Source organism: Apteryx rowi, unplaced genomic scaffold (assembly GCF_003343035.1).
Source record: "Apteryx rowi isolate R43461 unplaced genomic scaffold, aptRow1 scaffold_304, whole genome shotgun sequence".
Lineage (NCBI taxonomy): Eukaryota > Metazoa > Chordata > Aves > Apterygiformes > Apterygidae > Apteryx > Apteryx rowi.
This window is the reverse complement of record NW_020449464.1, coordinates 984311-1007447: the sequence shown is the minus strand read 5'-3', so window position 1 is coordinate 1007447 and position 23137 is coordinate 984311. Positions and strand designations below refer to the sequence as shown.

The 23137-nt window shown below is 39.9% G+C and overlaps 1 protein-coding gene across 17 annotated transcripts in view; it reads left to right on the top strand.

Annotated features, from left to right (window-relative positions):
- The window catches only part of WDR7 (WD repeat domain 7), a 172634-nt gene that overhangs the window by 73686 nt on the left and 75811 nt on the right, over nucleotides 1–23137 (top strand). For 16 of the 17 annotated variants that reach the window (XR_003254270.1, XR_003254271.1, XR_003254272.1 and 13 more), the window contains one exon: nucleotides 13311–13532. Coding sequence is in view for 14 of the 17 variants with exons in the window: in XM_026070102.1 (XP_025925887.1) it covers nucleotides 13311–13532 (222 nt within the window). In the remaining 3 variants the exon portion in view is untranslated. Of the gene's footprint in view, nucleotides 1–13310; nucleotides 13533–13633; nucleotides 13753–23137 lie in introns of those variants that run through there. The other variant, XM_026070113.1, reaches the window with a different exon arrangement.

Below are 23137 nucleotides of genomic sequence, written 5' to 3'. Positions count from 1 at the left end.
TGTCCCTTGTATTGATTTCAGATTTCTCATATGAACTTGGTGTGCAAGCCTTTCATGTGTCATTTAAACACTTTCTGTAACCCTGACACTATGTAGACTCTGTTTCTTGGGGTAATCCTTTGAGGTCCCCACTTCATCAGTTTAAAACACATTTTTACTATGTAGTGGTCTTGTGGCATTAATGTGCCTTATCACCACCTCTGATCCGTTTTCCTTCTCAGAAAAGACCAGGTGCTATCTCTGGCATCCCAAGCAGCACCAGGTATATCTGTGGTGGATTTTAAAACCAAACAAAGGGGAAAAAAAAAAAATTCTGTTGAAATCGTGGAACTAGCTACAGACATCCAGTAGGACAGTGATCTACTGAACAGAAATTGTTGACTAGCTAATTGTTTGTGATAGCAAGGCTGTGATCTGTCACAGTCCGTGTGGTATGTCAAGATGAGGTCGAAAACATTAACCATAAAATCCCTGTCTTTGACCTTCCTGCCCAAGGAAAGTCTTTTCTAGTTGCCACTGTGTGCCTGAATTTCATAGTCTTGAATGGATAGTGAGTTTTGATGATAGTGATTCTCCTCACTTTAGGGGAGGAAAAAAAAACCTGTCAACTGTGATATTTATAACATGTCCTGCTCTCTATGCATGATGCAGATAACTAATGAAGGTATTTTCTGGTGCTTGAATATTGCATTGTCTTGCCTTTACAGGCTTACTCTTCTTCTTCGTGCATGCATCTGGGGTCTCTTCCTAGTCTATTTAGGAAATAAGTTGATGTATTCCACATTCCAAAAGGACAAGGACTAAAGGTTTGAAAGAGCATCCTTTAGGCATCCAGTCTGAAAGCCTGGTAGTCTGCAGCCTGGGGGAAGGGAGGCAGGGAACAGGGTGACATTATGGTTCAGGGTTTTTTGCTCCTGTGTGTGGATCACACGCTTTTCCTCATCTGTTTACCCCCATACATGTGATGCCCTTGGGGACAGAGGAGACTGGAAAGGCAGAGGAGGAGGAAGACTTGTAAAAGTGGCCTGGCCATAGTGAGTAGCTGTTGCATCTCACTCACCTGAAGACTCATCTTTCTCATGTGAATCCAAGTGCTATGTGGAAGCTCTTGTTCTCTCTCCGGAAAATTCTCCTGGCCTCTGTCTTCATCTTCATCCTCATTTTGCTCCGTTTCTTTGCTTTGTTTCTCTTAAGTTCTGACTGGACTTTCTTGCATGACATGCACTTTGTGTGATAAGCATTACTGTCTGCTCCTAAGGAAGCCATGCCTGTGTCCCTGGTGAGTTTGGTTTTTAAAGCCCTCTTTTCCTAGTCAGCTCCCAACGTGAGAGTCCCTGCGAAGATAGCTTTGGTTCACCAGCACATTGCTCTTCTGCAACTAGTCACATCCTTCCTTTGGTACAGCAGAAATCTTGGTTGAACGTGGATATGAAAGGAGAGATGTCTTGCCCATGTCATTTCCTTACGTGYAGTCTCTCCGAGTACTGTAGACTTTTCACACGCTCGCGTAGTTTATTACTTTTTCCATCACTGGTAGATCTTTCTCTCTACTTCTCTACAATGTTTTCAAAAGTGTATTTTAGCTRTGCATGGCTCTTCTCTTCTTATTTGCAAACTACCCCTCTCTATGCATGTTTTACAGGATCTGGTGATGGGAAGAACATAACTTTGAGGGTCAATATTAAGCGAAGGAGGGAGCTGTAAGTTTACAGCAATTTCAGACTGCGGATCTTCCCAGAGGGTGATAGGCGCAATAAAAAAAACAAAAGCTGTAGAAGTTACCAGGCTGACCTTTAAAATGATAAACAAAAGGTACCAAGGGGCTTAGTCACATCTATATGACTTTAAGCTTCCGACTTAGGTGTTCTGAATTTCTTTCCCTACCTCTTTCCAGTACCTCTAGAAAGTTGGAATCCTGAATTGTCCTTCACGTATATAAAATACAGGATGTGAATTTCCCCAAGCTGTCGTGCTGTATAAGTAGGGATTTAAAGGAATGAGAAAGCCTCGTCAACATCTTGCATCATTTTACAAATGAAGAATTGCAGCTGGTTGGATTAATTACATAAAGAGAAATTGTGTCAATTTACTTGTATTAATACTAGACTTTTCTATTTGATACAAATATATGTACTGTGCTAAGAAAAAATCAGGGCCCTTTCCATAAATGCGGTTATTTGTATACTTTAAGCATATGATTAATCACAGCAAAGTTAAAGAGAATTTCTTCTTAAAATTAGATATATTTCTACATTTTAAAAATACTATTTTCTTAGTCTGTGGTGAAGCTTTTGTAAGTGGATTGCTGAAAGGACTTTTAAAGCAATGAAGAATTATTACTGTTGGCACTGTCTGATCTCATTTTCTTCTAAACAAAACTATTTTTCATAAAGACAGAGGTCTGATACAAAATTTATAGCAGTTTCTTGTAGCATATGTTTTTATAGCAGCTGGTTTTGTAGTGTTTTACAGCATTTTTCTGTACCCTTCTATATGGTCAGATAAGTTTTTGAAGTAGTAATTTAAAGCACCAGCTATCTATATCATGCATGAAAAACCTGACATAAGTTTAAAATATATATAAATAGCCATACCTTTTAATATTGGAAATGACTTGTTTTTGCATTTCAGATAGCTCTACTTTGGATAGCTGTAATTCAAAAATAAAATACAATGTGAACCATATTGAACTTTTTAAAAAGATTATAGTTTCAAGAGCACTTTTTTATACCAAAAAATTTAATTTTACCTACTTATGCAATAGAGTAAAAGACTAGAGTTCGTACTTTTCACTCTTTYACCAGTCTTTGCACTTTGATAAATAAATAGATCATCTAAGATTCAATAGGCCAATTGCAGCACATAATAGCTATTCAGAGGCAATTAAAGTGCCTTTTTTCATGCCGGCATGTGAGCGCGCCCTTTCGCAACCTTCAACTTGATTTGTGGTGATTCAAAATTAACTTAAAAGTCTTGTTTGCTGACAGCTTAAAGCTTAATTGACTGAAAGCCAAATAGAGCGTGTTCAGTATTCAGCCCCAGCGCTGCCGAGAAAGCCGCCGTGGGTAAATTGCGCGTGCCGAAGACGGCGGCTGGTGCCCCGCTCTTGCCGCGGCGCTGCCGGGGCCTCGTCGCCCCGCGATCCCGCTGCCTTCACCTCCTGGCTTGTCTTCCCACCAACGGTACGAGCACCTGCGGGACAGAGCTTGATTTTTCCTCTTGCAGTCTGTACTACAAAAAATGAGAAAAGATAATAATAATAAATCAGAAAATGAGAAGTAGGTGATGTTGGTTTCACTGTTTGATTAAACTGATCCGATCGAAGGTAGAGTCTACCACAGTCTGAATAAAATTGTATGAATTTTAAAGACGACAATATATTGCTAAACAAGCAACATACAAATATTAAAATAGTTTTTTTGTAGTAATCAGGGGAATCCCATTCTATCCATAGGGTGCAGGGGAAGATCTGAAATACGTTTATTTACCTACTTTGTCATAACAGGTAATACCAGGTGTTCAAAGCATATATATGTATATTAAGGTTCTGAAAGAAGGCTGAAAAATGCATCCCTAAATGCTTTGATTGTGTTACGCTGGGAAAAAATTCCTAATGAAATCCAATACTTGGTCTCAATCATCTTTTTCTGCTATGCTGCTAATTGCTCTCCTTTTTCCCCAAATTTGTGTACATTTATATAAGCTTTGTTGTTTTGTAGAGGAGATGCTCAGCACTACATGTCGTTCTTCTGTCACAGTTTATTTAAAGTGCAGCTTTGGTGCTTTGCAATTGAATTTTTCCCCCCACCCTGCCCAGTGCTAACAGTGATGTGAAACACCATAGAAGTGCCTGCAAATAAATACTTGTGAGAGGTTTTTTTTTTTTTCTTGTAACAGAATGATCTCAAAGATGTATAGAATCACTTCAAATTCAGTGTCTTTAGGCAGTAGGAATGTATTTTAATCAATTAAAATCAGAAATATTTGAAAAGCAAATTACTTTAAATTGTCAGACATGACATGATAGATATGTCAGAATAATATTAATGGCACCTTACATGTTTTCTACTCTAAATATTTAAACTTCTGTTCATGTGAAAGTCAAATCTTAGTATATAAAAGATACAGGACATAGATTCTGATACTGCTCTATTTCTTACTAATTTCTGGGCAAATCACAGCTATCTAATTTTTTCCACTTTATTGATTTCTGATGGGAACAACATCTTTTCATAAGGCATCAGGAAAAGTTGCAATTCAGTTTCAAAATGACTGTGATTTAACATAGTTCATTACTCTTGCGTTCCTTTCAGTAAAATAGTAATCATGCTTCAGAATGTAAAGTCCAGATTTGTAGTGGTTTTATCAAAGCTTTACCTATGTCCAGAGACATCTGAAACTTGAGAATGATTTTTTTTTTTAATTGATTCTTATAAGCAGCTTATTAAAAGCTTTTGAAAAAAAACCTTGTTTACTTTTTTTTGGCTTTTAGTTATGTGCAAACTAATTGCTCCTAATAGGAATATTAATGATCTGATCTTTCACTATTTTGTAATATTTGGTTTGCATGATGGAATTATGACTGTGTGTGATTTAATGGTAGAGTTATTTAAATCCTCTGCGTTGCTGTACGCTTACCCAGCTGGTAGGTAGCTGTGGCTGCGCAGTTGTCATCAGGGTGCTGGCGTCCCGTAGGAAACGGGCTTTGCTGCATCCGGAGGCGCCTTCTGCAGCCCCGCTGCTTACGATGCGCTGCCGTTTCCTGGAGTTTGCTTCGCTGCTGTAACATGCCTTTTACGACAGAATGTTTCACTGTATTGAATGGGTAGGGACGTAAAATGGGTGAGGATGATGATTCTTCTCACCAAGCTAAGAGCAATGAAAAACAGCCTGAGACAAAATGGATTCTCTGCTGTTCGGGTGGAGGAGGATAGTTCATATTTGTATTGAATATGCTTTGCTTTTATTTAAAGCACTAACTGAATACATCAAAACTTTCCGTATTATTAGTAAATTAAAATGATTATGATAAAAATTTTGACAATATAAACATTTAAAATTTTTATTTATGACTCATTAATAAAGACAGTGATAAAAATACATATTTTTGGAAATTACAGCACAAAACTGCATATAAAAATTGAAACTACAAGGTCAGAGTACAATTAATACTTTTATAACTTAAGTCTTACTATGATTTATATGTGTTATGAAACAATCAAATGCTGCTTTGATAAAATTTACTCCCAGGTTGTAAATACTTTAAGCCAAATGGCTTTCAACAGAATTAAATTATTTTAAGGTGATGAGAGCTTAGTCAAGCTTCTTGGTGAGAAGACGGCACGCTGAGGCACGCAGCTAACCTGCATGCAGGATGTTGAAAGGCGTTCGCAGCACACGGCTCTCAAAACTTTGGTGAGAAAAGGAAAGTTTAATGCTAATAGAAAATAGATTAACGTATGCCTGTATATACCAACAATGAAATTTATTACTGCTTTACTTGCTGTTGGGCATTCAATAACTATTAAATGTTTTTTTTCCTCTGTTATGTTAGTTTGTTAGGGACAGAAGGAGGCTGACAGCAGCAGCTTCAGTATTTGCAGTCTCGCAGGTGGGATCGGTTTGTTACTGGTTTAATGTAGCCGCATTACGAAGGAACAGTTGGCGCTCATCAGTGCTTCCTCCGGCAAAAACGTTGCAGCGAGACCTAATAAAAACCTATAGCTGTATGGAAGTAGTTATTAAAATATCATCTATTGCTAGCTTTAATGGGAATATTTGAAGCACTCTGATTTAGGCAATGCTGTTCAGCATTTCCAACTGGGATAAGGCATGAAACATTTTTGGTAAATCCTAAGTGTATAAGTAAATACCCATAAACTGTGCTACTAATTATTCTTTTATTTGCTTACAAGGTAAAGTAGAGCAGTTTAAGTGCTTCTTTAAATTTTTTGGGGCACGCCTTCTGGGTGAATCCGGCTTAGCAGCCGCGGCAGCCTCCAAGTCACGTGTACGTCGTCCCTGCAGCAAAGCCGTGTCGTTTCCAGGTGTGCTGTAATGGGGACGTGCGTTGTTAAAGAATGGTATAAACACCCCTAAGTGCTGATGAGCACCCAGTAGTCCGCGCTAATGCTTAGCGGATGCTGAACAAATTCAGACGTTAAGCTTTTTAGGAGGAATGAGTGATGGCTAATGATTATTTAATGACAGGTCTCTGGACTGAGAGGCACTTAGCGCTCAAAGTGTCCTGCACAGCCTATTTCTCAAAGCTTCCGACAGGTTTATTTGGTCTCACCTTGAGTAGAACAGTGCGGTATCGATTTCATCGGTGCGGGTTTAAGCACACTATTGGCTTAGGATAGCACCACCTATGCAGGAGAAAATCAGTGTCTTAACCCTTAAGGCTGCGCATAGCTGCTCCCCGATATTTGAGTATAGGCTAACAGATCGCTGACAGATTTTATCTTGAATACTGCCTTATTTTATCTTGAATACTGCCTTCTTTAATTAGCAAATACCTTGCAGGTTTTCAGTAGTGTATATTTTGTAACACACCGTATGGATAAACTATAGCTATTTACATGTGGCTCCTGATTTCTTAGGATATCTGATCAGACTTGGTTGATGGGGTCAGAACTCTGTTTTGAGATACAGCCTCTTAAATGAAAGATTTAATGAAGATGAATTTTCTGTTCAATTTTTGAAAGTATTTTGGTGGCTGCAAAAGTCTTTTCTAAAAATATTATTCTGTAATGGTGTAATATTATTCACCATGACAGTTTTTAACATTCTTCTCTGTCTGTAAGTTGCTGCCCCTGACTACCTGCCTAGAACCATATTACTGGCATCGCAGAGGGAATATGCTATTAAAAAGCAAAGCGGAAAATGTCCTGCTTTTCATAATGCATGCTATTTTGACATACTGATATTAAATTATTAAACTAGTCCATCGTAGATGACCTATGAAACACTTCCTTTTATCAAAAAAGTAGTTTAAAGACTTCCAGTTTTTACAGCAGTAACAATGCTCCATTATTTTAAATACTTTCCTGGGGACACTAAAAGAATATAACAAGGCGATTATTATTAAATAAATCAAAAAAGCATGCCGCTAGGGAGCAGACTCTTTGGGGGAAATAAAAAGAAATACTTTTGTTTTGATTCCAGAGCGATTGTTTCATTCATCCTTACCTGAATTTATGTTCAAGCCGTGTTGTCAAGTGCTCTTTTGTTATCTAAATAATGTACATATCTCTCTTTAAAATGGGCATACCTTATCACTGAGAAGAATAGAAATGTACAGGAAATTTTCATAAAACTTACTGGTTTATTCTTATGTGGCCCCCTTCCCTGTCTAATAGCTTGGTAGCAGATATCTTTATAAAACACAGCAAAAGATTCTTTTAAAAATACTAACTGTTGCTACATTAAAATGCCTGCACTTTTCTTGAGCAAATTTTATTCAAACAGTGCATTTCAACTCTATATAAATAATGCTGCAGTGTCTTTTTTTAAAATTTTCATAGTTCATGTCCCAATTATTGGAATGATAAAAAGATTGATTACAAAATGAGTTACCTATTAATGAAATCATGTTCAGTTCTACATCTCGTGTGTACTTCCTAGGTCAGCCTAATTTAGAAGAACTGTGAAAGCAACAAAATGAAAATGCCAAAAATGCTTAATGAGGGTAGAAAATAAATACTGGGTTTCAGGAAAAACAATCACAGATAGTCTCTGCTCTGGCTTGCCACTGAATTGCCAGGTTTCTGCGTTGCACTCAGCTGACTTGTATATTGACTGTCATGATGGCAGTCAGGCTCGAAACTAATTTTTAAGGTAAGGGAGAGAAAAAGATAATTAGTTTTGCAAAATATGTGAGCACATCAGATATGTGATTCTCCGTTTTGTCTTACGCTCCTGTAAATCTCATAAATACGTTAAAGACTGGGATTGCTCCAGATTAAAAGAGATAAAGATCACTTCTGCAATGCATGAATTTTCCATCTTTGCAGATTTTTTTTTACCCATCAGTGAACAAAAGACTGAAAAAAGAAATAAATTGGTCCAAGGGAAAAACTTTCATATATTTGCCTTTTTCTTTTAAGTGGTAGGGGAATGGGTGCATAATTTAAATCTTAATAAACAGCTTTAGCTTTGCCGTGCACTTGGCAGCACACGATGATATATTCGCCCCGGCTGACTGCCCGTTCACAATTTGTCTGGTGTACGGTATTTCATCAGAAGAGGTCTTTCTGTACTATTAAGCGTTATACTAAAAGATAAGCGTTCAGAGCTCATGCAGGGAGTGAGGAGCTAAGGAGACGCGGCGTGGAAAGGTGCCGCACGTCTTGGCCGCGGGYGGACGAAGCCCCTCGGGGAGGCGGCGTGTCCGTCCCCGGCAGCGTTTGCGCTTCTGGACAGCGAGCTCCGCTTCCAGGCGGAGGCTGCGCACAGCTGGTGGGGAGATTCAGCGCCCTGAATACRGGCTCTCTTTCGTCTTATCCGACCAAATTTTGTCACATATACTGTGCTTAGGCCCTAATACTAAGTGCAAATAATACTTAAGAGTCAGTTTGCATTACCAGGCAGCGTGTTTAACAAAAAACACTTTTGTGACTGAACAGGGTGGATTTGGGGGGAGGAAGGGGTTAGAAAATGAAGCGCCTGCCTGTCACACCAATGTATTTAATGCAGACTAACCCAAGCTTCGGGGAGATGCTATGTAGTCACTTTTTTTTTTTTTTTTAGTAAGATGTAAGAGCAAAGCTTTAAAGAACTCGATCATATTGTCTGTATCAAATGACTTTTCAGTATTGCGCACACATGTGCTCACGTGCAGCCAGGGTATTTTTGGACCAGCAGGGGTCATAATGCACTTTTGTAATTTTTTCCATTTCAAAATAACCCTCCACCCTTTTCAGATGTTAATGTGGTGGCTGTGTGGAGGACTTGTCCCTGCTTAGCCAGTGGAGGGAGCTATTTATATAGGAATAGTTAGTCTTGCAAGCACTCAAAATATTTTAAATAATGTGAGTCTAGTAATGAGTAACAACAGTTTTCATAAGGTTAGATAAAATGGATTATTTTCTCAGTCTTCCTACATTTTTCACATAATCACTTTGTTATTATTTCTTTATAGTATTTCTCAGTTCTGATTTTATTGTAACTATTACTTCTTTGTAAGCTTCCAGAACACTAAAATTGTTAAAATTATTTTTCTGTATATGATTTTAAAAACTAGAAATTTAGGAAGAGCAGTAGGGTGGCTTTGTATTTTAAGAATCCTGAACAATTAAAGCTGAAGAAGTATCTTTTATAGGTACACATATAGTGCATTTGAACACATATGATACATTTTTACATATATGATGCCTGTTTTAAATTTTTTTGCAATGCCGTTTTTTAGGTCACTAGGAGAGCATTATGTAAATTTCTTTAAGAAAATGGTATTATTTAAAGAAACAATTATTTAAGAAATGCTTAAAATTACTGACAGGAAAATATCATGCAGTTGCATAATTTATTTTGTGCCCACACGAATAGAAACAAAATCACATTTCCGCCTCATAGCTATTACACCTTCTTTTATAATGTTCCAGATCTTGCAAAGAAACTCTTACAGTTTCAAATCTAAACACTTGCAGGGGTTGTCGCTCATAATATAGCATCTGCCATTGCCACATTTTGGTGTATGTTTGTCTCTGGCATCTGATGCAAGGACTCTGAGGATTTTCTGAATTTGGCTAACTATACTTTTTCAGCAGGACTGGGGAAAAAAAAAAGAAAAAAGAGTGAGATGGAGAGAAATCCTTCCCCCCCACACGCTCACTTGCAGCCCCCTCCCCTGTTATAAATAAGCAAAAGAAACGCGGAGGTAGGCAGCTGGCAAGCAGGAAGGAAAAGCTCCAGTGCTTTCCATGGAGTTCGTTTTGCAAGTTCTTGTCTATAGATAGTGACTCCTGACTCTGAACTGCTATATTCAGTGCTGTGAAAGTTGATGAAAATCAAGAGGACTTGTGTGCTTGGGTTTTCTTTGCATCCTGAAAGTACCAGGTTCAGATGCGAGGTCTGGGTTCTCGTCCTCATTTGATGCACGGTACGTCTGTAGCCTTGGGCAAATAATGTCATTCATTTAGGTCCTTGTATTTCTGCCCACTAAGGTGAAAGTCTTATTTTTCCACCCCTGTCTTTTTTTTATGCTACATATATATATGTGCGTGTATATGCCTATCAATCTTGTAATGAGCTAAGCCCTGAGGAAGCCGGCAGGCCTGCGGCACGCCTGGCAGTGTGCATCTGCGTTATGTATCAATTCGGATGAGAATCCCCTCTCCAGCAGTAGAGTGCACGGCATGGAAACGGGGCTGGCGCAAGACCTTCTCGAGGCCTTTCACTTTAAAGGATTTTATGCGCGCTGGACGTTGTGGCTAAATCTCAGCGATTGCGTTTGCGTTTAAATTATTTGCCCTAATTGCAGCTTTGTAGTTAACTGCCGTTCGCTGTAGTTCACAGCAGCGAGTGAGCGAGTGAGCGTCTTTCCCAGCCCCAGCCGTGCGGTGGAGCGTGCTGGAAGCTGTCCTGGTGGCCCCGGAGGGCGAGAGGCAGCAACCCTTCTGTGCTCACAACCTGCTAAGGGAGCAGCACGTCTTCTGATGGTAATAAATTGGTCTAGCACCTACTTCTGGAAGGTTTTAATACCTAATACAATAACAGAGTACCATCAGTATGTGCCTAATAGCAGATATAAAGTATCTGGTAGTAGTCCATCTCTCATAAAACCGCCTTCAGCCTTAATTCAAATCCATCGATTCCTATTCCAGTTAAACCTGAAGAACTTAATTTGTCTTTTAATCCTTTTATTGTAAGCTAGGATAAAATTAATTTTACCCAAGAACTGTGCAAAGCCAATTAACATGGTCTTTAGTGTTATTTAGTAAAGTGCTTCAAACTGTTAAATTTATCCTGACCTCATGGCTGCACTCTCTGACTGCTTTTTAAATGAAGTAATCAATATCTGACAGCCTTTTAAACAATTTAAACTTCTGAAATGTTTTACCTCTATTTTAAATGGTTTATAAATATGCTTAGTCACTTTGTGAAATCTCTGAGGCTGTTTCCCCCGTGCGGTTATGTTCAATTTTCAAAAAATCTTATATTTCGTAAGATTGTAATATGCTCATTTTCTCCAAAAAAAAAGAAAAGGAAAGAAAAAGAAAAAAAGGTCCAGCCGAGTAAATACATGGAAACGACGGATTTCTCTGCTGTTGTGCCGTACAGGAAGTATGTTATTTTACACCGAAAAACGTAGAGCGCTTTTGTCCTTTCACCGGCGTAGCTTGTGTTTTCCGCACAGAGCTATTTGAGGTTATTAATTTTCTTACTGTGATAGGGTGATCAACCGTCCTGTCAAGAAAATGGATCTCCGTGTCACCCTTTAGCGTGATTAAATGGAGGCCCGTCGCTGTGAGAAAATACCAGATTTTCCTGAGACAAATGGGATGGCGGAAAGCACCGCCGCAGACGCTAGCGCCTTTCGGCCTCCGCYGCCCGGCTGCCGGCTCGCCGGCAGGAAGCATCCCGGCTAAGCGTAGCTCTCCGCTCGTGCTTCGAAGGCGGGCGCGCGAGCGTGGCTGCCCGCTCTCCGGTTTGGAGGCGCGAGTTGTGGTGGGCTCTGGCAGGCGCCCTTTCCGRCCGTGCCCGCGCGGCGCCGGGGCCAGGGTCGGCACTCGCCTATCGATCAGCCGCCGCCGTGCCGGCTCCCGCCTGCTGCCCTGCATTAGAGTGGAAATCCATAACCGGAGCTGTGCTCACCCAAGCAGGCGAAGAAACTAAATTAAACGGTATAAAACAATCTCGGATCGGGAGTTTGCGCCAATTCATCTTGCTCCGGGGCGCGCGGGAGCTCCGGCGGCAGCCTCGCACCCCTGCCTCCCCTCGGCCACGGCCGTGCGGGGCAAGAGGAGCCGATGAGCGGTTGCTGAACAGTTAAAGCTCCCGAACGGCGCTGCGTCCCTTGCAGTCCATTTTCATCCCTCTTCCTGGGAAGGCGGTTACTATTGATTTTTTTTATTTTCTTTCTTTTTTTTTTTCTTTTTTCTTTTTTCCCCCTTCTCCTACCATTGTTGAGCTTTTAGGGCTTTTTCCTCCCCTTTGGCTGGCAGGTCGCTGCCGCAGCAACAGCGATGCTGCCCGCGCTGGGAGAGCCGGCTGCTGCGTGTTCTGGGACGTGGTTAGTTTTGCCATAGGGAACGTTTCGCGTCGTCTCGTGCGGCACGCGTGTCGCCGGAAGAGCTAATCCGCACCCCGTCCGCCCGCGAGCTCCATAAGTCTCGTTTAATGCCAGGTGGTGCCTTCTAACTTCCCAACCAAGACTTAGCAGCAGAGCGCTGTAAGGAGGATTAAGACTTCATTGTTTTTGTAGAATATATGGTAGTGCGTTTGCTAGTGTGCTGTGAATTAGTGTTATAAATAAAAGGGAGCAGCGGTTGTCGGAGTAAATGAATACCGTGTTTTCATTCCAGTAAATTTCTTCTAAGATTTTGTCTCTTGACTCCAAAAAAGCATCATCTGCTTAGTGAAACTAAGAATCCCTGGGCTATGTTAGACTAATGACTTAAAACTAATAGTTTCATTTAACATTCATAATACAGTGAGGTTTTTAAAAATATCATATGTAACATAATAGTGTACAAAAATACTAATTCAGTTTAATGACATGCTGTTATGTTAAAATTAATAAAAACTGGAATATGATGACAATCACTAAAATGAAAGTGTGCTCTTATGTAATACAAATATATTTGTAAAACATTCATCTTGTAAAAAAAATAACTGATTACTTCTTTGGCTTAGCTTGTTGCTCAGATTTAAAATAAGCAAGAAGCAAACTATGAATCACCTTTCAGAAATAGATTAAATATTTAATCATTTATCAAAATTAATTTAAATACAGAATTCTATGGATTTTCTTCCAAATGAAGAATAAAACTCTGAAGTTAGAACAGTTTTCTGATGGTTTATTTTCCTGGGACATCTTGACAGTTTTTGATGGGTGGGGGTCACTGAAGACAGACGTTACAGTGGGTGGTGTTTAGATGTTGGTCATGCACTGTAGGTTTGGAGAAGTAGAGTGGGATCAGATCAAGCAGCTGCAAATGCTGGTGAGGGCCGTGAACAGTGCTGAAGACACGCTCCAAGCTGAATGGAGTCCGCTGCGTCTCTCTTCTCRGGAAAGGACAATTTTATCTGGAGTATTAATAAACAGCTCTGCTTTGGATTTTCCTCATATTTCTTCTTTTTCATTTTAGGTTGTCTGTCTGGTCTCCCACAAATGAAGAAAATATCTACATCGTATGAAGAGAGAAGGAAGCAAGCTACTGCCATTGTTTTGCTTGGAGTCATTGGAGCAGAATTTGGAGCCGAAATTGAACCTCCCAAACTTCTGACTCGGCCACGCAGTTCTAGTCAAATTCCCGAGGGATTTGGTTTGACCAGTGGTGGATCAAATTATTCCTTGGCAAGGCATACATGTAAGTATCCTGGGTACTGTTTTCCCTTGTTCTGTTTTGTTTTAATTATGTTATAGCTTTATCTTTTCCTTATGTTTCAGTACAAACCTGTTTATTAATAGTTTCCTTTCAGAGAACAAGATCAAGAGAAGAAATTTTGAACATGCAGATAAGCAACACCATAATAAGAAGTTGCCAAGAAATTAGCATTGATACAGCTAGCTGAGCAGAATTGGGTCTGGGACTAGATAGTGAGATTTGCAGTGGTACTGTTGAGAGGGAGGAACCTACCCCTTCAGGAGAACCATTAAAATATTTACTGCTGAAATACTAACATCATTTATTCTCTTTCCAGTTACGCTTAAAATGCTTGCGTCTAAGGCTGCATTTATGTAACTATTCTTTTTTTTTTTTCCTCCTGAAAACATTCTTTGGGTTAGTAGAAAGAGGGAGATAGACCTTAACCTTAGTCCTGCCTCTTCCATTGATTAATCTTCATTTTCATCATGTGAGAGCTCTTGCTCTTAATGGAGGTGCTCTTAATTCCTCTGTACCTGAAGCACTGGCAGGTATGTTTACTTCACCTGGCGTACTTTTGGCAATGCGGATCAATAGGCTGCACAAAAGCATATGTGGCTATGCAAAAAAAATGTGCAAGATGCCTAATGTAAAAAAACAAATATAATGGAAAAATGGTGGGATTCATGATGTACTGTGTAATAAAACTTTATGTTCAGGTAACATATCCAGAATTAGTAAAGATGTAATTATCTTTAGTATGGACAGTAATCGTGATCTTAATATTAAGATGGTTACATATTTATGCCTTAGATTAACTATTTGAAGTTAATATTGCAAATCTGATAGGAGCAAAGGCAGCCACAGTGCACTGTGTTCCTATAGCTATTTTGGGCATGTTCCTGAGCAGGCCGATACTCGTTTCTTTTATGTGGAGTCTGGTGAAAGTCCCCTTTGTCCCCTCTATAAAATGACTCTGAAACCCTACAGACTCATTGCCAGTATTGCTTGAAAAAATGTCAACCATCTTTAAAGATGATTAACAATAGGTAGTTATTAGATCATTTCATAGCAACGGATTTCTCATCCTGCACTAGTTTAGTCTCCACCAGATGCCCAAGTGCCTTTGAGGAAAAGTGAAGAAACAAATAATTGAAAACCCATGTACTGTCTCTGCTCAAACCTATTACAAGAGGAGGACAGGTAGTAATGGTAAGAGAAGGTGAAAATGCACTTGCTAAGCTTGCCAATACTTTAGCCGTCTTAGGGGTTACACCTGAGGCTGCAGTCATCTACAATGCAAAGAAACTGTCCTTGCATTTGGGATCCTGGTTATAATGAGCTGTTGATTATCATGTCCAAACTGCACTGTTGCAGTGCATCAGCCTAAAAATGGTTTGGACGAGCACTAATTGTCTCATGACGCAGCGTTCTGTGTATTTGGCAAAAGAAATCTTGAAGGTCTCGTCTATCGTCGCATGACTGAGGAGGACATATTTGGTATTGTTTTCATTTCTTATGTTTCTGCTTGTTTTTTATTCCAGAGAATATTGTTACTGTAAGTGACAATATTTGCTGGAATATCAGGTTACAGAAAGTTCTGTTCAGAAAAGGTACAAAACCCATTCTAATTTCTTTTCTAGTCCGTTTTTTTACTCCAACTTCTTTTTCCAGTGAAATATGCAGATAATCAGTTTCATAATGATAGATTTTATATTTTTGTTTTAATGAAATGCAGGAGAAATGCTGCCCTTTTAGTTACATGGTAATATAATACCATACGAATAATGATAAATAGACATAGTTTTACTACTGTACTAATRCATTAAACATGCTTTAGAGCATTCCCTTCAATCAAGGCCTGCTGGCATGGAATGGTTTGCATCTACGCTGTTAAATTCACTTAGTCTCCAAAACAAGGTGGTGATGTGTGAACTGCCCATACCAGCCCCGAGCGATGCCCGGGAATTGCGCGGGAGAGCGTTAGTTGGCCCAGAACAGCACTGTGCTAGCAATCGTTGTAACGAACCGCGAAGGGCCACGTTCAGGAGCTCGCAAGCATTACGTGGCACTGCTTAAGCCACTGGTGTAGGCGTAACCGCGATATTCCACAAAGTGGGAAAGGCACCACACCGATTTTTGAAAGGCAAAGGAAAGGCCGGTTCAAAGAGCATGTGCACTTGGCAAGGCGCACAAATCTGAAAAACGTGCAGTGGGGAAGCGTAGGGTAGCTGTGCAGCAGTTCAGAAGCTAGTTGTATTTCTGAGAAAATCTGTCTTTTTTTCTTTTCAACTGACATCTTCATATACCTCATTTGTAGCTCCATTCCTGTGCTTTAGAAAATAAGACTACTCTGTCAGCCCTTCGCAGAACTGAAATTTAAAGTCTTGCAGTTCCCTGCTTCCTTCTCTCCTTTAACGATTTTTTGCAAATATAGGGAACTCTGCTTTAAATAGTTACATGTTTTATTTCTTTTTTTACTGGTTATGGCATTGGGAGGTTACTTTTTTCTTTATTTTTTCTCTAGTGCGCTCTGCATAATTGCTCAATTTAAGTTATTAAGCTATTTTTCTCTTCAAACAACATCTGTTGTTCGCAGGAGAGAGAACAGTGGAGAAGAACAGACTTTCCTGTGTCTCGGCATGAGTCGGCCCAACGGAGTGTTTTACTTAGGTTGGACAAAACGGGTTCTTCCCCGTTTTTCCGTTATGGTGTGAGGCTGAGTCAGGCTTCTTACTTTTCAGAGTGATATTTGGGCACAGGGGCGAAGCAGGCTTTATTTGTCTTTAGAGTTTCCTAAAATAAGAAGATGTGACAGAGATCATCATCGTGCTCTCCTGCCTTTCAGTGCCGTACTCTACACGCCGGTCAGCTTCCTCTGTGCTTCAGCTCCAAAGGCTGTTGAGCACTGAGACTGCCTGATCTTCTCTGGAAAAGCCACCAGATCATTTCAATCAAGAATGCCTTGTCTTTAGTGTTCCCACACTTTATACAGGTCTGATTTGAGGTAGCTGGTGGTGTTACCTGCTGTTAGAAGCAGTGTTCTTTCTTTATCTATTTACATGTCATTTTTGTTATTTTTAGGCTTAGCAGAATTATAAGCTTCAACTTAGAACTCTTATTAATCATAATCTTAGAAACAGTTCACAACTGTCTGGCTGACTGATAGGTTGAACTTCAGTCTTTAATGTGGATGAAGCTTGACACACTAAATCATTGAAAATTTAGATCAAAGACCATAAAGTAATATTTGAAATGGACCAAGGGCCAGAGGAAGAGCAGAGCGGTTTTGCCCGTGATGGTCTGGGTTGTGGAAGGCAGGTGCTTTATCGTTTGCTAGTGAGAGCCTCTTCCCTGTCTTCCCGTTGAAGTAAATTGAAGTAAACCAGGCTGGAGGTGACGTGAATGGATCACTCATATGAGAATTCTTCAAATGAAGGGGCCATTGCAACTCTCAAGAAATAAAGATTAGTTGGAGAAAAACATGCAGGAGGTGCTGGGTTATATTTTTGGTTGATGGTGGTATTAGCAATACTCTCATCTGTGTTTGTGTCAAGGGATGAAGAAGGATCTTCATCATCATATTTTACCTATGACCCTGGCAATAAGAATGTTGATTAAAGTCAATATTGCTGTCTTTCTGGTGTAATCTACTCTGAAGCCAAAGTACAATGCTACATTTTCATAGAGGTGAGGGGTTAGTATATTCTCAGATGTTTTGCTCAAGTAGAGGATGTTGAATTGGAAAATTTGATCATAACAACAATGTTCATTTCTTCAGTTCTGGGCATGTTTGCGTATTTTAAGAAACTTAGCAAGGCTGAAAGAGGAAGTTAAAAATTGCATTAGTGGTAGGTGATTTGAGAGGAGGCGAGGCTGGGGGCAGAGAGCATTAACGAACTTGGGGAGGGCAGCATCGATCTGTGCATGTGTGGTGGCTGTGACAGTGCCTGTCTTTAATTTAAGAAAGGAGAGGTAGGGCAGGTGAGCTGGATTGGGTAATGATTCATTTTTGTCAGAAACAGAATTCTGCATCCTGTCAGCCAAATGTGTGTGAAGCTATCCATACATACACTGACAGTAAATAAAATAATTGAACTCCACTTTTTTTCTAGCATGCCATTCTTACAGAACTCATCTTAAGGATTTAAGAAGTATTAAATGTCTTTGGATTTGTGTTTGGCTAGGCCTGAAGCATTTTTAAGTGATACTCTTTGAGGTGGGGAAGATTGGGATAGTCTTTGGAAATGTTTGCAAGATGAGCTCATCTTCCACTTGGATTAATTAGCTTGTAAACTTGGCCATGTCCATGTAGCAATGTGTCAGTTCTGCCAGAGCTTTGGTGTTACAAACAGCTTCATTCTGTGGCATTTTCACCATAAGCATCTAAAGCATCTAGAGCAAGGGTGGGTTTTTTGGATAGTCATGAAGTGGAAGGGTGTCAGCATAATGCCACAGACCGATGTTTGCTTTTGGAGGTCTGTTCTCTAATCCTGGTGTAATCATGACTCCTTAGTTCACCTATGCATGGGTTGTGCAATAGCAAGGCGCTTCCCAAAGGGAGAGAATGCAAAGACTCACTGGAAAAGGAAGTAATTGCTTACCAGAAAATGCTGTTTGGGGGATGTTTTTTCTGTGTATAATCATACTTCTTAAAAGTCCATTCTAATCTTGCTCCACATGTGTAATACTGCAGTAGGAATTACTTCGAAAATGGAACAGTTGGTCAGAAATGGAACAATTCTTTGAATGTGCAAAAGCAACACTATTAGTATGCACTGGAACTTAAGTTTTTTCTTTGTCTTATTATGACTTACAGGCACCATTCTAAAATACATACAGGTTTTTGCTCTGTCTTTCAATGACAGAAAATATTTCTTGGCCCTTAAAGAGTTGAGCAGTTGATAAGGTGTGGTGTACTTTCTGAAAGCTGGCTGTAGGACATAAACGATGCTATGAAGCAACAGAAGCTTAGATAAAGAAATTGCTGGTTCTCTTCCATTTCAGGTTGTATTTCTTTTTATTTCTCAGTGCTATAGCATGTCATAAATACTGATGGAAGCCTGGTGCTGTAGGGCTATCTTCCAACTAGAAGAGGCCTGCCTGCCTTTGAACCACTCACGACATACAGCTTCCGTTCCGTGCAAACTGCTAAGCTGTGCCTAGGCTAGGTTGGAAAGCTGCTAGAGCAAAGTGCCGTTGCCCACCTGTGGGACAGCATTCCCAGAAACAGCATTTCTGATGATTCTTTCATTCCCCTTTACTGTGACTTTATTCAGATGTGATGCCTTTTTAATCTATGTATTTTCTTATCTTGCACTGAAATTATATGCTGCGAGTTGCACAAAGTAATGAGAAGAATGGTATGTAGCGAAAGCCCGCTGTATTTCCTCTCTAATTCAAAATAAGTTACCAAAATTATTTATTTATTTATGCCATTAACATTATAATGTAGGTTTTTAGCTGCGTAAGCTGTACACATTGTGATTTACTGTATTTAAGAAAATAATAATTGTGATAATGTCTTTTTGAGAAGATGAAATTCTCCAGAAATTCACACCATGACCTTGCCTGACATCTCACATTAATCTCTGTTGACCTTACAAATAGTTCATGAGATATTTAATTATAAAATGCCACCCAAAGAATTTCTGATTACGGATGCACCACATCACACTTAAACTGCAGTTAATGCTGTGTTTATAAAGTTAATGGCCTGATAAATCTGAATGACCGTTCTGTCCTGAATATGAAAATACTTGATTCCATTGTAAATGCAGTATATTTTTCAAAGCATCTGCCATCAATATAGTTATTAATGATAAGCGTTTTGCCCTTTAACTCAGTCAGTGTCATATGCGACGACATGTTCAAGGCATCGAGTTATTTATATTGTTTTTGCAGGCTACATGTACATACTTCCTTCCAGAGAGAGTACTACAGGCTACATGGCAGCCGCTCCAGTTTTTGGAGGGGGTTGGTTCAAGGAAGCTGGCCAGCAATAAGGTTCCTAACTCGCATGAAACCATTTTTCTCTTTTTAATTATCATTTCCCAAATTCATGGCAGCTGGCCTGCCTGTTAGCCGCAGGCCAGGAGAGGAAGCAAGTGGAAATTCTGGACAGAAATAGAAATATATATGTCTGCATGATTATGTGGGGTCATACCGCTACTATTAAGACGGCTTTTCCAGCACGGGGCCGCATTTGTAAACGCTCTGCACCTTGAGCAGAAACCTTTACGCCGTTTAGCTACGTCTCTGGGAACTTTCAGCGAAAACAATTACATCATTAGCTTCGCATGAAGAAAATAAGATTTATTTTTCAAAGCAATTATAATTTTAATAACTTTGGAAATTCAGCCCATCAATGTTTAAAGCAGGGATCTGACATTGAGGAAGTAGCTTTTGTGTCAGAGGTGTGTCTGTTCTGTCCTCTTCCAGGGAAATCCGTCAAATTTGGCAAAATTCATAAAGCTGGAGAAACTAGGTTAGAAGGGGCCTCACAAGATCATCTGGTTCATTTCCCTGCCCCAGTTTTTGCCCTCCTCTTAAACTCTCAAATAAGGGGGACTCCCAAGTGAGGGGGACTCCGTAATCTTCCTGGGAAATCTGTTCCAGCTCTTTGCTATCCTTATTATCTGAGGGTTTTTCCTGAGTTAGCTCCTCTAGTCTGTCTTGATTCCAGGTGCAGAAGTATATTAACCTAATAAGAAGCAGTTCAATTAAAACACTTCATTCACCCTGAAGATGTGGTTCTGTACTTCCCTTATACCTAAAACTCTTCAAGAGGAGCTTTGAGAGGAAATAGCATTTTTCAGCAGGCTTTCTGCATCTGGAGAAGTGTTTTGCAAACATACGGTTGTTTTCACAGTGTTCACCATCCTGAGTGGATGTTTGTTTCCCACTGAGAAATAGATACAAGAGTGATTAGAGTTAATTTTGGTTCTGAATATAAAATCCTTTAGAGATGTATTATAAAATTTTAAAATAGTTAATTCATTCATGCCCCAAATCGTAGAATAATTCTCTTTTGCTGTGTGAGAGTTTCAGTCCCAGAGCAATTCTTCCCTGTACAAGGAGTATGTTAGAAATCCCGTACAGACACGCTTTTCCATTTTCATAAGTTTACTGGTAGGAATTTCAGAAGGATTTGCCGATGGATTTGAAAGTTAGAAATTTGGCGTTCTGTTTTGGGTTATGGAGTAGGCCGTGCGCACCTCTGTGCTTACCCTTCCCTAGCTTTACCCCCTCCGGCCTGTCCTCCTGTCAYGTATGCGCTGCCTCGCTATTGAACAAGATCTGCTCAGCTTTACTTTTTTTTTTTTTCCAGTAAATCTCTAGCACATTCAGTTTGCAATGGTTCTTAACACCTTCCTTTGTGCCTGTTTTATGTGGGTAACCAAAGATGTGTCCCTGTGTTACAGCCTCGTCTCCTGTCCCGCTCTCCATCTCCCTTTCCAAGACGTGAGTCACTGGAGCTTTCTAACAGCGCAGTCGTTAGCTTGAGGAGGGGCTGGAAACTGAGCGGGTGTTTTCTTATTAATATGAGCAATGCATATTTTTATATTGATCTTACAGAGATAGCGAAACTGTTATTTCTGAAAGGATCCAAAATTACACCCTAAAATACCAGATTCCAGGTACTTTGGCAAATTTTTAAGCAATTGAAAATGCTGCTTTAGAGTAAGTGTTAAAGGCAAATATGGTGGTGGCATCCTAAATAGGCATAACTGAACGTTTAAAAAAAAAAAAAAGAGAGAGAGAGAGAGATAATATAAAACTGATCTCTGTTGTGTCATCCATGCTTTCCTAGTGACATTTTTAATTCCATCAGGAAGCAAACATGGGATTCAGTCTTAGCTATTGCATTCTCTGTTTTCCTCTTTTCTCCAGACAGTAATTAGTAGTACTACAACTTCTTATTAAAATTGTCTAATATTTCTTTTTATAAGATCATCTTTTTGGTTGTCTAAAGCTGTCAAGTATTAAGTGTTGAACCTAAAAGTTGATTTTAGTTATGTTTAACAGACTGAATTTGTTTGGAAAATGTCTTCTGAAAAGATTTGGTCATTTGCAAGAAGAGTAGAGGAAAAGATACTGTTTTTACGTGAGTTTGAAAAAAATAGAGTTGTATAATAATTGCCATGGAAGTTTTATTGTTCCATATTGTGGCGCAGGGATTTAAAGTTCAGGAGGAGTAAGGTTATTCAGGATGTCTATCTTTTTGCCTTCCTGTGGAAGATTGGTTTAACTCCTGGCAGATTTATATGTTGTTTAAAGACCGACTTGTTTGGCTGCTACTTCTCTAAACCTTTATCTGAACTGGACACGCTTACTGTGAGGCAGAGGGGACTCTAAGGGTCTGTCTTGCAGTTTTCCTTCTGAGCTCTTTTCATCCGTCACAGCACGGCATCAGCTGCAAGAACGAGGAGGAGGGCTTTCCCGTGCTGGCGGCGCCTGCGTTACGCCAGGAGAGCCCCATGGCTGCAGGAAGAGCTGCTCGGCCGCACCATGCGTTGGGCAAAAAGGAAGGAGGAGAGGAGTGCTGGAAACTGGCTAGTGGGGAGGAGATGCAGGCAAGGAGAAGGAGGGAGGGAGGAAGGAGGAGGTGAGAAGCAGATGGGACAGGAACTGCTTGGGGAGAAGGTGGGAGACGACTAGCAGGTTTGATGAGGATCTTAGTGGGGTAGGTAGATGGTGTGAATGAGACCAATTGCTAGAGGGAGCTGGGCAGAAGAATTCCGTTTGGGGGAAAACGGGAACAAAGATGTCTGTGGCCCACAGTTTCCACAACCTGTAGTAATTACCTACGGCGCACTGCTCCTTGGATCTTAGCACTGCCTTTGAAAGCCATCGTAGATCCCATAGATTGGCTTGGCTGCCTGAGGTGTGACAGCTTCCTGTAACTCGCTCCACTGACTGCAGGGACAGAGGTCTCGCCTGCACTCCAGTTCTGATGATGCCGATTTTAGGTACTGGTGCAATTCCTCTTAAGGGTTGGACTGTGGTTTACTAGGAAATTACATGCGTTTGCATGTTCATGCCTACAAAGCTGCAATAAAAATTATTTTTTGGTCAAGGCTGCAAGTTCTGCTGTTAAGGAAGAAACAATATAGTTAGGTCTGAATGTGCTACTTGAATTCAGCTTGCTTGTAGGTATGCACTGAGTCAAGTCTTTAATTCTTATACAGGCCTGTTACCATATGGAGTGCAGAATGGATTATAGTCACTGAATGAATTATTCCGCATTTTATTATCCTCAATTTGGGATTTTTGCTCTTTTGCATTATTTACTGCCTGATAATTCAGAGTTGGCCACTCAGTAGTATCTTCTAAGTCTCATCATTGCAGCCCATGAATGCCTTTTATAACCAATGTATGTATTTTCACAATATTTCTGAAAGATGAAATTTATTGCTGCTGGAGTGGTGTTTGTGTATGTTAGAGAGAGGTTTACTTTTCAAGGTACACTTTGGCTGTGGTTCAGCAATCCATTTTTACGTGTATTTATGCACAGAAAGAGTAAGTAGGCACAAGATTATGTAGAGTATGAAGTCAGATATTTCACGTGCTTTGTTAAATTGAGGTTTCTAGCATTATAGATTTTT